General features: G+C 45.6%; 1 protein-coding gene across 1 annotated transcript in view; it reads right to left on the reverse strand.

The window, feature by feature from the left end:
- Positions 1-16,415, reverse strand: part of LOC124779919 — a 241,475-nt gene that overhangs the window by 124,607 nt on the left and 100,453 nt on the right. Inside the window, exon 4 of the mRNA XM_047253747.1 lies at positions 8,868-8,983. Coding sequence (XP_047109703.1) covers positions 8,868-8,983 — 116 coding nt within the window. The remainder of the gene's footprint in view (positions 1-8,867; positions 8,984-16,415) is intronic.

Raw genomic sequence — 16,415 nt, forward strand, 5'->3', positions numbered from 1 at the left:
GGTAATTGTTGATGCGCTCAGTAGCTATGAGGACTGAGACAATTTCTGTACAAGTTTGTCGAGTTTCTTGTGCAAGGTTATAAAATAACGACGCTTTTTGTAAGACTGTGTACTGTGTGGGGTGATTTCGGACAATGCCAAGAACGAATAAGAGCAGGAGAGGTGCTACAGTACGGTGTAATTATGACCCGGAACTTTTAGATAAAGCTGTTCGTAATATTCAGAGTGGTAAATTATCATACAGAAAAGCGTGAGATTTGTATGGTATACCTAAATCAACCCTACAAAATAAAGTACAGAAAGCACATCTGGGGGAAAGAGAGGGGGTGGGGAGAAAAAAAAAGGTAGGACAGACAGTGCTAAATAAAGAAGAAGAAGAAATGCTGAAGCAAGGTATCTTGAGGCCTGCACATTGGGGATTTCCCATCACTAAATTGGATATTAGATATTTAGTTAAAGGCTAACTTGATAAATCTGGCTGAAAAGAGAAGCAATTTCGTAATAATTTGCCAGGAGAAGAATAGGTGCATTTATTCCTCGAACAACAGTCAGAAGGTCTTTCTGTTCGCTTAAGCGAAAATATTAAATGAGCTCATGCAGAACTTATCTGTAATATATAAAATTCATTATATCATTCCATATTACTTATTTGTAACGAAGGGCTACCTTAAAAAGGCAGTAACTGTCCAAATTCACACTCTATATACTGTAACTTCGGACAGAGATTTAAAAAACACATGTGTCCGAAATCACCCCAATCCATGGGGTGACTTCGGATACTTTACTTAACTGCCTCAGATAAATATACCTTCACATACACTTTCTGGTTCTGGAATATTTTATTTGTTACACATATACCCTACCACTTCCATAACAATCAATTTAATCTAACAATATATATGAAAGTTACAATCAAAAATAACAACAAAACCGTCCAAAATCACCTCGTTTGACAGTATCCAAAGAAATAAAATTTGTGCGTTTCATCAGAACATTATAGGATCAGAAAATAAGACAGATGAGCTTCTTGTGCGCCTAGAAAATGGGGTAAATTCTGAAGGTATTTTATGTTTTGTGTCTCTCTGAACACCATGTAACCGCAGGGATGGAGAAGTTAAATTTAAGGGATTACAGATCAGCATCTTATTCATGCAGAGTCAACATGGAAAAAGGAGGAGTTGCTACTTATATAAAAACTGGACACAAAGTCAAAAATATTGAAACAAATAGATTTTGTGTAGATCATATCCTTGAAGTATGTGCTTGTGAGTTGCTACTGCAATATACGTCTATAAAAATTGTAACAATCTACAGATCCCCTCAAGGTAACCTTCAGCTATTCATGAAAAATCTAGAGGCATTATTGAGCTACCTGTCAGACAATAAGAAGGACTTAGTGGTTTGTGGTGATGTTAATGTAGATTTCTTAAAAGCTACAGACAGGAAAAATGAGCTAGAATCTTTGTTTGGTCGTTTCAATCTAGTATCTATTGTAAATTTTCCAACTCGTGTGCAGCAGGAGAGTAGGTCACTTGTCGATAACATTTTCATACACAGTGCTCAGGCAGAAACAATGTATACCCAGTTGTTAATGGGCTATCTGATCATGATGCACAGTAAATGGAAATGACACATATAGCACCTTACAGGTTTCAGGCAGGTTCATACTAGGCAGGAAGGTTTATTGGTGCGAACAGGGTACACAGTTTTGAGAGCAGCCTAGAAGAGGTAGAATGGAATGAATTACACACACAAAATGATGATGATGACAAATTCAATTTATTCCACTGTAAATTTGTCTCAATATTTGAGAGTTGCTTTCATGAAACATTATCCAAAAAAGCCATTACAAAGGCAAGCAAGCCTTGGATTACTAACGGAATTAAGATTTGTTTAAGAGGAAGAGGGAAATATATGGACAGGCCAGAATAAGTCAGGACCCGACGTTACTTGCTTACTACAAAAGATACTGCAGTATTTTAAGGAAAGCCATTAAGAAGTCGAGAAGCTTATGTGTTCTGACAGAAATTAATAATGTGGATAATAAGATTAAAACTATACGAAATATTGTCAAAAGGGAGACGGTGCAGCCTGTCAGTGCACTGCATACCATAGCAATAAAGCTCAATGATGATGTTGTTGTGAGTGATAATTCACAAATTGCAGGTCTTTTCAACAATCACTTTCTGAATGTAGCAGCAAAAATAGGCATAAAGGGTTCAGTTGAAGAAGCAAAAAAAAAATAATTAAAAAAGTCATTCCCAGGACTTTAGGCCTTAGAAATAGCACCAACATCCCCCACAGAAATTAAGGGAATTATAAATATACTGAAAAACAAGAGCTCATGTGGTGTTAATGGAGTCTCTAACAGAATTTTGAAGTGTTGTTCTAATTTAATAAGTGGAGTCCTTAGGGATATATGTAATGCTTTGCTGGGATAGGGAATTTTTCCAGACACACTGAAATACGCAATTGTCAAACCTCTTCATAAGAAAGGGGACAAGAGTGACTTAAATAATTATAGACCAATCTCATTGCTTACTTCCATTTTCTAAAATATTCGAAAAAGTTGTGTATTCAAGAGTAGTCTCCCATTTAAGTGAAAATAATTTACTCAGCATGTCACAGTTCGGATTTCGGAAGGATTATTTGACTGAGAATGTTAGTTACACATTTACCCATCAAATAGTACAACCCCTAAATAAAAAATTATCACCAGTTGGTATTTTCTGTGATCTCCCCAAGGCATTTGACTGTGTGTATCATGTCACACTCTTAGAAAAACTCAGGTTTTATGGAACTGAAGGCTATATACACAGTTGGTTTGAATCATAATTAACGAACAGAAAGCAAAACGTTGTGCTGAATAACACAAATAATGTTGGAATGGTGGTAAATTCTAGTGAATGGGGAGTTATCACACAGGGAGTCCCACAGGGTTCAATTTTGGGTCCTTGCTGTTCCTTATTCATGTGAGTGACCTCTCACTTAACTTTCAGCAACAAGAACTAGTACTTTTTGCAGATCACACGAGTGTTGTAATAAATCCCATTCCAGAAAAAGCAGCTGAAGATATTGTTCAGGATGCCTTTCTAAGAATTATTAATTGGTTCTCGTAAAATGGACTCTCCTTTAATTTTGAAAAAAAACCTCACTATATCCAGTTGCATGTGCAGAACGAAAAATTTCAGTAACATTAATATTAGCACTACTCGTGTGTATCTGACTAGTTCCACATCCTATCAGTAAAATAATTGTGAAAATGATCTACGGAACATGACATAACTAAACTGAAATGCATTCTAGTAACTATGGTGCAAAGTCTTGCACACGAGTTGTGTTGAAGCCATTTTGTATCACATGTCAACGTAATCATCTTTTAAAGGCACTTTCACCAATTGTTTTAGTTCGATGTGATAATTTTACAACAACAGATCATTGGCACAAAAACTAAGTTGTCAGTACTGCACAAAACACTGTGCCACATCACTGCTCCCAGCTGAAGTTAAAAATGTGGTCCTTGTCCTCTCCCCGCAAAACCCCTTAAATGTGAACTCAGGAATACAATATGTACAGTACTTACAAAGAGAACACAGCACGTATCATTGCCCGATTTCCTAGGAACTTCGCTCACTGGAAGAGAAGTCAAACACGTGTCTTGGCTTACCTACAGATACTCAGCCATTTCAGAAAAGCTGACAGTCAAAATTTTTCAGATTTTTTGAGATACTTTACATGTCTTTTACTGCACTATACCCTCAGATGAAATGGGAGTTCAGTGATCAGCATCACAGCTTCTTTATTCTGTGCCCCCCGTTCGAAATCCAATTATTATTTTTAATGTTTTCATTAATCTACCCACTTGCACAGAAAGTGAATACATGAATGTTTCTTATCTAATTATGAGGCACAAGGATGTTATATTAATTGTAAAATTTACAACTGGGTTTCACTACAAGTGTCACAAATTTATTATGTAAAATGTGTGTGTGTGTGTGTGTGTGTGTGTGTGTGTGTGTGTCGTATGTTGAGGGGGTTATACTCTTTTTAAATTCTCATATTCTGATATTTTATTCTCATATTTTATTCATATGTTAATTCTTCAGGAAGATTTGGTGCATTCACATTAGAAGATGTCGATTGTAGAACCATTCGAAACACAGATATTCCGAACACTATGAGCACCACGCAAAGGCAGATTTGCCACAGTGACTTTTCTTCACATTAAACTCACTTGGGAAAGAAACTGTGTTAATGTTGGTGTAGATTTTGCACATTGGCAATAATTTCCCTGCAAACCATGCATAATGGATCGCTTTTTCGAAAACTGGTGCTTGCGGTTGATTATGAATCAAGGTGCACTGTGGGAATTTCACCGAAAAAAATTTCAAATAAATCTCTCTCTCTCTCTCTCTCTCTCTCTCTCTCTCTCTCTCTCTCTCTCTCTCTCAATTCACTCATCTGAAATACACTTAGTAGATGAATGACAACTTTATATTACTATACATTGGAAAACACCCATTTAGTAATCATCTACAGACATGGATATATAAATAAAAAACAACAATAACAACAACAACAACAACAACAACAACAACAACCAGGTTTTTAACATGTGCGCAAAATTAAGATACCGGGACACCAACCACTGAACAACCATTTCATCTGTGGCTAATGCACGGTAAAAGCACATAAAGTACCTTGAAAAGATCTTGAAACTTTGACCATTGTGTGTGTGTGTGTGTGTGTGTGTGTGTGTGTGTGTGTGTGTGTGTGCGCGCGCGCGTGCGGATGGATATCTGTGTGTGTGCGCGTGAGTGTATACCTGTCCTTTTTTCCCCCTAAGGTAAGTCTTTCCGCTCCCGGGATTGGAATGACTCCTCACCCTCTCCCTTAAAACCCACATCCTTTTGTCTTTCCCTCTCCTTCCCTCTTTCCTGATGAAGCAACCGTTGGTTGCGAAAGCTCGAATTTTGTGTGTATGTTTGTGTGTCTATCAACCTGCCAGCGCTTATGTTTGGTAAGTCACATCATCTTTGTTTTTAGATATATTTTTCCCACGTGGAATGTTTCCCTCTATTATATATATAGTGGGAAACATGCCACTTGGGGAAAATATATTTTAAACAAAGATGATGTGACTTACCAAACGAAAGCAAAAAAATGGTTCAAATGGCTCTGAGGTCATCAGTCCCCTAGAACTTAGAACTACTTAAACGTAACTAACCTAAGGACATCACACACACCCATGCCTGAAGCAGGATTCGAACCTGCGACAAACGAAAGCCCTGGCAGGTTGATAAACACACACACAAAATTCAAGCTTCCGCAACCGACGGTTGCTTCATCAGGAATGTGGGAAGGAGAGGGAAAGACGAAAGGATGTGGGTTTTAAGAGAGAGGGTAAGGAGTCATTCCAATCCCGGGAGCGGAAAGACTTACCTTAGGGGGAGAAAGGGGCGCGCGCACACGCGCACGCGCACGCACACGCACAAGCAGACATTTGTAAAGGCAAAGAGTTTGGGCAGAGATGTCAGTCGAGGCGGAAGTACAGAAGCAAAGATGTTGTTGAAAGACAGGTGAGGTATGAGCGGCGGCAACTTGAAATTAGCGGAGGTTGAGGCCTGGCGGATAACGAGAAGAGAGGATATACTGAAGGGCAAGTTCCCATCTCCAGAGTTCTGATAAGTTGGTGTTAGTGGGAAGTATCCAGATAACCCGGACGGTGTAACACTGTGCCAAGATGTGTTGGCCATGCACCAAGGCATGTTTAGCCACAGGGTGATCCTTATTACCAACAAACACTGTCTGCCTGTGTCCATTCATGCGAATGGCACAGTGTAGGCAGGTCAGTTGGTAAATCACGTGGGTGCTTTCACACGTGGCTCTGCCTTTGATCGTGTACACCTTCCGGGTTACAGGACTGGAGTAGGTGGTGGTGGGAGGGTGCATGGGACAGGTTTTACACCGGGGGCGGTTACAAGGGTAGGAGCCAGAGGGTAGGGAAGGTGGTTTGGGGATTTCATAGGGATGAACTAAGAGGTTACGAAGGTTAGGTGGACGGCAGAAAGACACTCTTGGTGGAGTGGGGAGGATTTCATGAAGGATGGATCTCATTTCAGGGCAGGATTTGAGGAAGTCGTATCCCTGCTGGAGAGCCACATTCAGAGTCTGATCCAGTCCTGGAAAGTATCCTGTCACAAGTGGGGCACTTTTGGGGTTCTACTGTGGGAGGTTCTGGGTTTGAGGGGATGAGGAAGTCGCTCTGATTATTTGCTTCTGTACCAGGTCGGAAGGGTAGTTGCGGGATGCGAAAGCTGTTTTCAGGTTGTTGGTGTAATGGTTCAGGGATTCCGGACTGGAGCAGGTTCGTTTGCCACGAAGACCTAGACTGTAGGGAAGGGACCGTTTGATGTGGAATGGGTGGCAGCTGTCATAATGGAGGTACTGTGGCTTGTTGGTGGGTTTGATGTGGACAGACGTGTGAAGCTGGCCATTGGACAGGTGGAGGTCAACATCAAGGAAAGTGGCATGGGATTTGGAGTAGGACCAGGTGAATCTGATGGAACCAAAGGAGTTGAGGTTAGAGAGGAAATTCTGGAGGGAGAGGGTGGAGACGGTGGAGAGGGGGGAAAGGGGGAGAGTGGGAGAGGAGGGGGGAGAGGGTAGAGGTAGGGAGAGGGGGAGAGAGAGGGGGGAGAGGGGGAGATGGGGGGGAAAGAGATGGGGAGAGGGAGAGAGAGGGTAGAGGTAGGGGGAGAGGGGGGCAAGGTGGGGAGATGGGGAGAGGGAGAGAGAGGGGGGAGAGAGGGGGGTGAGAGAGGGGGGTGAGAGAGGGGGGAGAGAGAGGGGGGAGAGAGAGGGGGGAGAGAGAGGGGGGAGAGAGAGGGGGGAGAGAGAGGGGGGAGAGAGAGGGGGGAGAGAGAGGGGGGAGAGAGAGGGGGGAGAGAGAGGGTAGAGGTAGGGAGAGAGGGGGGAGAGGTGAGAGGGGGGAGAGGTGAGAGGGGGGAGAGGTGAGAGGGGGGAGAGGTGAGAGGGGGGAGAGGTGAGATGGGGGAGAGGTGAGATGGGGGAGAGGTGAGATGGGGGAGAGGTGAGATGGGGGAGAGGTGAGATGGGGGAGAGGTGAGATGGGGGAGAGGTGAGATGGGGGAGAGGTGAGATGGGGGAGAGGTGAGAGGGGGGAGAGGTGAGAGGGGGGAGAGGTGAGAGGGGGGAGAGGTGAGAGGGGGAGAGAGGGGGGGAGGAGAGGGGGGAGGAGAGGGGGGAGAGAGAGAGGGGGAGAGAGAGAGGGGGAGAGAGAGAGGGGGAGAGAGAGGGGGGGAGAGAGAGGGGGGAGAGGTGGGAGAATGGGGGGAGAGGGTGGGAGAATGGGGGAGGGAAGGAAGAGAGTGGGGGGAGAGAGAGGGGTGGGGTGGGGAGAGAGGGGTGGGGTGGGGTGGGGAGAGAGGGGTGGGGTGGGGTGGGGAGAGAGGGGTGGGGTGGGGAGAGAGGGGTGGGGTGGGGTGGGGAGAGAGGGGGAGGGAGAGAGGGGGGAGGGAGAGAGGGGGGAGCGAGAGAGGGGGGGAGCGAGAGAGGGGGGAGCGAGAGGGGGGGAGCGAGAGGGGGGGAGCGAGAGGGGGGGGAGCGAGAGGGGGGGGAGCGAGAGGGGGGGAGCGAGAGGGGGGGGGAGCGAGAGGGGGGGGGAGCGAGAGAGGGGGGGAGCGAGAGAGGGGGGGAGCGAGAGAGGGGGGGAGCGAGAGAGGGGGGGAGCGAGAGAGGGGGGAGCGAGAGAGGGGGGAGCGAGAGGGGGGGAGCGAGAGGGGGGGGAGCGAGAGGGGGGGGGAGCGAGAGAGGGGGGGAGCGAGAGAGGGGGGGAGCGAGAGAGGGGGGGAGCGAGAGAGGGGGGGAGCGAGAGAGGGGGGGAGCGAGAGAGGGGGGGAGCGAGAGAGGGGGGGAGCGAGAGAGGGGGGGAGCGAGAGAGGGGGGGAGCGAGAGAGGGGGGGAGCGAGAGAGGGGGGGAGCGAGAGAGGGGGGAGCGAGAGAGGGGGGAGCGAGAGAGGGGGGAGCGAGAGAGGGGGGAGCGAGAGAGGGGGGAGCGAGAGAGGGGGGAGGGAGAGAGGGGGGAGGGAGAGAGGGGGGAGGGAGAGAGGGGGGAGGGAGAGAGGGGGGAGGGAGAGAGGGGGGAGGGAGAGAGGGGGGAGGGAGAGAGGGGGGAGGGAGAGAGGGGGGAGGGAGAGAGGGGGGAGGGAGAGAGGGGGGAGGGAGAGAGGGGGGAGGGAGAGAGGGGGGAGGGAGAGAGGGGGGAGGGAGAGAGGGGGGAGGGAGAGAGGGGGGAGGGAGAGAGGGGGGAGGGAGAGAGGGGGGAGGGAGAGAGGGGGGAGGGAGAGAGGGGGGAGGGAGAGAGGGGGGAGGGAGGGAGGGGGAGGGAGAGAGGGGGGAGGGAGGGAGGGGGAGGGAGAGAGGGGGGAGGGAGGGAGGGGGAGGGAGAGAGGGGGGAGGGAGAGAGGGGGGAGGGAGAGAGGGGGGAGGGAGAGAGGGGAGAGGGAGAGAGGGGGGAGGGAGAGAGGGGGGAGGGAGAGAGGGGAGAGGGAGAGAGGGGGGAGGGAGAGAGGGGGGAGGGAGAGAGGGGGGAGGGAGAGAGGGGGGAGGGAGAGAGCAATGGTAAAAGACAAGAGAGGGGAAGACGGGATGGCATAGGAAGGGAAGTGGAGGGGGAGAAGAGAGATCATGGTGTAGAGAGGAAATAAAGGGAGGTATTGATAAGACTAATTGGGGGGGGGGATTCAGGCAAAAGAAGGATGGAGGAGGGATGTGTAGTGATAGTGGGAGAGGGTTAAACATAGACATATACATTTTATAACTAACTTAACCAAGTCAGTACTTACTTTTGCAAGCAGGTTTTGCAGAATATATGACCTTCAATACATGTGACAGTGTCTTCTGCTAGAACTTCATCATCATAGCAACAACCACACTCCAGCAACTCATTATTTTCCTTAGCCTATGGGGGGAAAAAAAGCTATTAAGAAATAAATTGAACAAATACAGAGATTCTCAGCATCTTTATTGTAAAAAGTAGTACCAAATGCCAATGCTACAAGCTTTAATTTTATGATTTAGACATTGTAACTTGCTCTCTGTCTCATACTTTGAATTCTTTTGCTACCTTAGCCTGTGGTTAGATACCTTACATGATCACTCCGTACCTCTTTGGGTACTTTTGCAGTACAAAAACAATATTTTATCTGGCCACAAGAACAATAGTACACTAGACACTTGCTAATCTGGCCATTCCCTGCACAAATGGGTGCCAGATTAGCAAAAGTTCTAAATTATTGAGTGTGTTTAAAATTTAGTTTAAACCCACAGGGACTATTCTGTATTAAATTCACAGAAACATTCATTTTCATAGGAAACTTAGTCCTTGAGAATGTATATATGCAGTAGTATAACTCACTATGAAACATGTCCCGAATTTTTAGTAGTTGCAATGACAGTACATGATGGTGGCCTTCTTTATCACACAACTGTTTTACAAGCTTTAACATCAGTACTTCACATACATGGTGGTTATGTAATGTACTCCAGAAAAATGTCTGCATCTGCAGTACCAGCAGTGTGAGAAATCTTCACGCACTCTCCTCCTATGCCCTCTTCATCATTTCATTGTTACTTTCCTGCACCTCTTAGTTATTTCTTCATATGCTAAAATTTGGTCTGTCCCACTGTTTTACTCATTTAGCCACTTTTCAACATCGTCTTCACAATTACTCCTCATCCTTGAAGCTTGTGGAACATGTCAATATGCAATCTGTCAGCAACTGATGATTCCAAATTGATTAGCGCATACCCTCCAATCTGCATGAATGGATGGAGAAGTATGAACTTTCCTCCAGCTCTTCATTATGGTAGTTTCTCCATTTTATCCCATGCTTCTGCTGTTTGGGAAAATGTCACATACATTGGTTGCTTTCCACACCTTCAACATAGCCTCAGTAGAGTAATTTTCACATTCATTCAACGAGACAAGAAGTGCATGTCAATAATGACATTTCATTGATTCCAAAATTCCCTGGTCCACAGGCTACATTGGGGCTGTCACAAAGGTGGAAGAAAGAGTGCTTGTATACCACTGAACTCTAAAGAGTCACACTGGAAGGATGACTGGGACCATTGTCAGTTAAAAGGATAGCTTTCAGTGGAAGCTTTTTCTTCTTCAGCTATTATGTTGAAGCTGGTACAAATTTTTCGATGATGACGACGACTATGTGTTTAAAGGGACTAAACTACTGGGTTATCAGTCCCTTCTTATCCCGGGGGGGGGGGGGGGGGGGGGGGGGTAGCAACTTGGCTGTTGGCTGCTCAAATAGGCATAACAAGGTGACAGAGGAAGATAGTAACCTGCGGTTGCTTGGAGGTACCCGCCACACTGGAAAGCTCTTGCCCCCAGAACCAGGAAAGTATTATAAGTTAAAGTAAAATCCACTCTATCTCAGGACATGCAACACTTTGGTACTCGCTGTCACATCATCCGCAAGCATCTGAGGTAGTGAGGTAGGCAAGCTGAGAGTGTACTGCAGATTGGCCAGCAGGGCGCACCCCACAACAACATGCATTATCATCGGTAGACTACCACAGCTGCAGTGAGAAGGATCCTCCTGATATAGAAGGAACTTGTAGGTGAGTTGTATGGCCAATTTGCAGTTGGCACAACACAATGGAATCTTTCCAAGACACCTGGAAAGATGTATACCACAACTTAGTGGGCCCTGTAATCACTTTCAACATGTTTTGGGTCATAGTAGCCTGATATTCCAATACCCAGAACCTCAAAATATTGCATTGAAGTTGTAATCTTAAGTCTGTGTCTTGTATCCCAAAGTCAAGTTGATCCCCTGTAGCTGTGTCTTTAGCTAAACGTTTGGCATGTTCATTTCCTGGAATGCCTATGTGTCCAGATGAAAGTCACTGTCTTTCCAGAGCTGTAGAGGTCAGCTAATAGGTCCTGGATGCTGGTGACCAAAAGATTTTTGGGATAGCACGAGGTTATATCTTTTAAGCAACACATGGAATTGCTACAAATCAGAAAGCTCATCGTGGCCTGGGATTTGACGTACCGCAAAGTCTGAGAGATGGGAACAACTCTGCAGCGTATACACTGCAGGCTCTCAGAAGAGAGTGCTTCTTGTGTCTCGTCTCCTTGCACGTGCAAAAGCGTAATCAGCCCTGTCACTGGCTTTCGATCCATCAGTGTAGATGCATAATGAATTAGAATAATTGTGGAGGACTGAAAGAAACAGGTGTTAGAGAATAATATGATCAGCATCCTTCTTGTGGCCACAAAAGAGGTCCATCCATATCACAGGACAGGGTACAGCACATGGGAGGGGAGGGGGGGGGGGGGGCGGCCATGGGGGTGCCGAGACAGAGCTCTAGGGACACAGGCTAATGGAGGCTCTTTGAGGTCCTTCAGTAGAGTAGCAAGTCGGATCCCAGAGGTCTTCCCAGTTTTGGGTGATGTACAAACAAGCCGAACTGCTGGTTGGGGAACAGAGTTGAGTGGCATGGATGGGCAGACTTCTGACTGACTGTGACAGCTTAACTTTCCAGAAGCTGCTGTCATCTAACCCACAGTGGTGGGACACCGGCTTCTGCCAAGAGACTGTCAGCAAAGCTTGTATGGAAGGCTCCTGTTGCTGACCGCACACCAGTGTGGTGAACTGCGTCCAGCAAGCTCAGTATGGACAGTGCTGCCGACCCATAGGCAGTGGATCAATAGTCCAAACGGGAAAAAAATCAGCACTTTGTAAAATCTCCGAAGAACTGTAAGGCCCACGCCCTAGGAAGAGAGGCTAAGAAAACAGAGCATTCAGCTTCTTCATGTAAGTTTCCTTGAGCCAACAGATATGTGGCAGCCAAGTTAGCTTTTGGTCAAATAAAGTACCTAAGAATTGGAAAGTTTCAATGACTTCAAGTAACTGGTCACCAAGATAAATTTCTGGCTGCAGGTGTACAGCCTGGAGTCAATAAAAATGCGCAACTCGTGATTTTGCAGGAGAAAATTGATAGCTGTGATTCAAGGCCCAGTCATGGACTCTCCATACAGCCCCTGAAGTTGATGCTCAGCAATGAGTAGTGATGCAGAGACAAAGTACAGGCAAAGATCTTCCACGTACAGTGACGGAGAGACTGTGGGGCCCACTGCATTTACAATACCATTGATGGCAATAGTAAACAGTGTTACGCTCAGAACCGATCTCTCAGGGACTCCAGTTTCCTGTATATATTGGTAGTTGAAAGTCGAACCTATCCAAACCCGAAAAAAACCTGAGAGATAGGAAATTCTGGATAAAAATGGGTAAATTTTCCCAGAAACCCCACTCATGCAGGATGTGATGTCACCTGGTGGTATCATACACCTTCTGTAGGTTAAAGAACACAGCAATCAGATGTTGGCAATGCGCAAAAGCATTGTGCACTGCGGATTCCAAATGAACCAGAAATTCTATGGTGGGCCTTGAAAGCCCAAAAGCCACTTTGGATTCTTGATGTATGCCCTCCAGCTTCAAGCCACCAACAAAGACGGTGGTTGACCATTCGTTCGAATAGCTTACACAGCCCATTTGTCAGAAAGATTGGCTGGTAGTTAAATAAGTGTGTCTATGTTCCATAAGAACACGGGAGAACTGCTGGATATCAGTAACGTCTTGCCACGATATTTCGCACAGAGTCTTCTGGCCATCTTCAGGTGAGTACCACTGTAGTAGTACTGGCGAGTATGCGCTCAGCTCTGCTATTTAAAGCCATACTCAGATGACCTTGTGCATGCACTGGTCAGCGTGTGCTTTCATAACAACTCCGTGTGCTGCACCTCGTGCCCTCCATGGTGAAAGCTTGTCGTATCGATATCAGGTTGATTTTCATCTTTATGCAGATAACTATGTCGACTACGAAGTTTCTCTATAACAGGATTCCAAGCAGGGTTTAGCTGATAACTGCTATCTCGACTGATGAGAGTCTCATTGTCAGACAATCTTATTTCCACAGATTCATTGATAATCGAGCTCCAAAAGTTTGATGTATGGGCCAAAATTTTTGTGTCGAAATTTTTGTGTCGTCTTAATTCCTGGAATGGTCTGTGGAAATACAATGTTCGGCGACTGCGGACTTGGTGGGTTGGAGAAGGCAAGTATGCCGTTGGTGTTCCACAATGCGTTCCTGCACAGTTCATGTTGTTTGCCCTATATATGATTTGCAGCATTCACACGGAATTTTGTAAACACCCAATTTACATAGGCCCAGGTCTGCACAAGTGGGTCTATTCATGGTTTCAGGACAGGAATAATAATACCTTCCTGCCAGTGAGAGGGAAACACTCACTCTCACCAATCGCAATTAAGAAGCCCAAGGATACATTCCAACTGTCTGCACGAAAATGTTTGAGCATTTGGTTATGGATTTTGTCAGGTCCAGGAACCATATCTTGGCACTCTGCCCAAGTGCTGCGAAGCTCCCAATCACTAAAAGGGACATTATACGATAGAGAGTTGTATGCACAGAAAGATACTGGGCATCACTGAATGAGGTGTTTCTGGGTCAAGAAATGAGAATGGTGATCACTGCAAGCAGACACTTCAGCGAAGTGCGCCGCAAAAAAAATCGCAAGTACCGCAGGATCAGTGTAGATGTGACCATTGACAAGAATGCATGGAACTGCCGTGGGTGGTGGATGGTTGCAAATGTGGCAGAGTTTAGCCCATACTTGGGACTATGAGGTGTAGGATCACATGGTTGCGACATATTGCTACGAACACTCCTGATTCCTTTTCTTTATTAAAAACCGCACTTTCGTCCAGAATATTTTTAATGCTATTAAATTATCCATTATATCACTTGTGCCTTTGAAGCACACTGTGGTATTCCCTGATAGCTGTGGCTATATCTTCAGACCACCCTGGTACTGGCCGTCATCAAGATGAGCCGGAGGAGTTGGGCATCATTGCTGCTGCAGCACGAGTAATAGTATCAATAGTATTCTGCACCAGTTTGTCAATATCTGACACACAACTGGCTGCAAAAGTGGCCGCAGAGAAGAAAGCCTACCAATCAGCTTTCCAAAGCGACCAACATGGGGCATATTCTAGGTGTCTGCGAGTGGAGAGGGAGAGAGTATTAGGAAAAATGTCACTGTCACAAAAATCGCCTAGGGCTCGCCACTGAATCAGGAGTAAGATACTCGAGCTGCAAACTGTGAGATCAAAAGCTGAAAATGTTCTGTGGCCCACAATGAAATGGGTTGCAGCTCCCTTGTTGAGTATGCATATGTCCAATTCTGAAAGGAGGATTTTTAGTACTCAGCCTCTGTGAGAGATAGTGTCACCATCTAACAGAGGATTATGGTCATTGAAGTTCCAAAATAAAAGAAAGTGGCCAGGGAGCTGTGCCACTAACTCTAATAGCTTGTGATAATGGAAAGGTCTGTCTGGGGGGTAGATAAACATTGTATAATGTCATTCGAACTGAGAGTTAGACATTAACGGCCATGGCCTCTAGTGCAGTCGTAAGGGGCAACTGCTCACTGAAAATATCAGAGTGTATGGAGGTTCCTGAAGCGCTATGCGAGTTGGCGAGTCCGTAGCCATTACAGTTCCATTGAACCATTGAAGGAGTGTTTGAGTCAGGTCTGAGAAAGTGACGAATGGAAAAGATGGGTATGAATACTTCGCAACCATGTCATGGTCCACCCGACTGTGTGGTCCAATGTCCATGTGCATAGGTTCGACCACTGCACAGCTGGGGAGCATAACATCTGAAGCCTCAGAAAGTATCTTATCTTTCTGCTTATCCTATCCTGCTAAGACTGCGGCTGGAATATGAACAGGGCCAGGAAGATAGTGGAACAGGAGGGGAAAATTGCTGCCCTTCAGGCCGAGCTAGATCAGGCTAGGGAAGATCTGGACAGGTTAAGGAGGGAGAAGGGCAAAGAGAGGTGGGAAATGGCAACAGGTAGCAGAAGGACCAGGCCTAGAACCAAGTCTGACAGTTTTGTGGTGAATGTCAAAAATAAGTTTGACCTGTTGCTTCAGTTAGAAACTGATGAGCCTCAAGCAGAGGTAGGTGTAGACAGAACACAACAAACTTTCAATAGGAAATTGAAAAAGAATGTAGGAAAGTCATCGAAAAGGAAGAAAGTTTTGTTGTTAGGCAGTTCTCATGCCAGAGGTCTAGGCCAACTTCTGCAGGAGGAATTAGGACCAGAATACCAGGTCACAAATTTTTTCAAACCAAGTGCTAGTCTGGATCAGGTGACAGAGGATTTAGGTTCACTCTGTAAAGGATTTACCAGGGAAGACACCGTGGTTATTGTGGGAGGGCCAGGGAACAGCATAGACAGAGATCCTGGGTACAGTATAGAGTGTGACCTGGTAAAGATTGCGTCAACATCGAGACACACCAATGTTGAATTTGTATCTGTCCTGAGACGCCATGACCGGCCTCATTTGAACTCTTCTGTTGGGAGAGTTAATTTGGAGTTGGAACGGCTGCTTGGGTCGGGTGCTGGGGCTCATGTTGGTGTGGTTCCTGTCGATTATCTCAGTAGGTGGGACTATACCAGGCACGGCCTACATCTCAACAGGAAAGGGAAGGGGAAACTGGCTGGGGTAATAGCAGGAAATTTAAGGGGGGGAGGCACTACCATGAATGGTAAAATACCAGTGGTTACAGGTGTTGGAGCAGCACCTTTTTTAGGATAGGTAAGACAGAAAGATGTCAAGTTCTACGAGAGGTCAGGATTGAAACAAATCTTCAGTTTAGGAAAGAAATTAAACAGCACAATTCTAGCACATTGGATCACCAATCACAGCTATCAATTATAAATTTTCACCAATCACCAGAAATTTTATCTCCACCAAGTTGTATCTCAGTCCTAGGTAATTGCATTGATGAATTAAAGTCACCCAACACAGTTGACATAATCTGCCTCTCTGAACACCATGTGACCACCGGTATAGGAACTAGGCCTAAGCACAATGAGAAACTCAGACAGGAGAGTACTGCAAATGTCAGAATAAGGAAAGGTTCTCATACAAGTATAATTAAAAATAATGTAAGTATATTTCATCAAAATATTGGGAGTTTAAAGAATAAAGTAGATGAGCTTCTGGTTTGTTTAGAAGATTTAGAAGCTGAGAATGAAATAGACATACTATGCCTGTCTGAGCATCACATTGTTACTGATATGGATAAGGTAAATGTAAGTGGATATAAGCTCTCTGCACATGTAATGAGAGAAAATATGGAGAAAGGAGGAGTTGCCATATATGTCAAAAGTTATCATTGTGCAAAAAGTATAGAAACAAAAAAGTTTTGTGTAGAGAAACACATAGAAGCATGTGCCTGTGAGCTTAAATTAAAGAAAGGTACATTTATAA

Source organism: Schistocerca piceifrons, chromosome 1 (genome assembly GCF_021461385.2).
Source record: "Schistocerca piceifrons isolate TAMUIC-IGC-003096 chromosome 1, iqSchPice1.1, whole genome shotgun sequence".
Taxonomy (NCBI): domain Eukaryota; kingdom Metazoa; phylum Arthropoda; class Insecta; order Orthoptera; family Acrididae; genus Schistocerca; species Schistocerca piceifrons.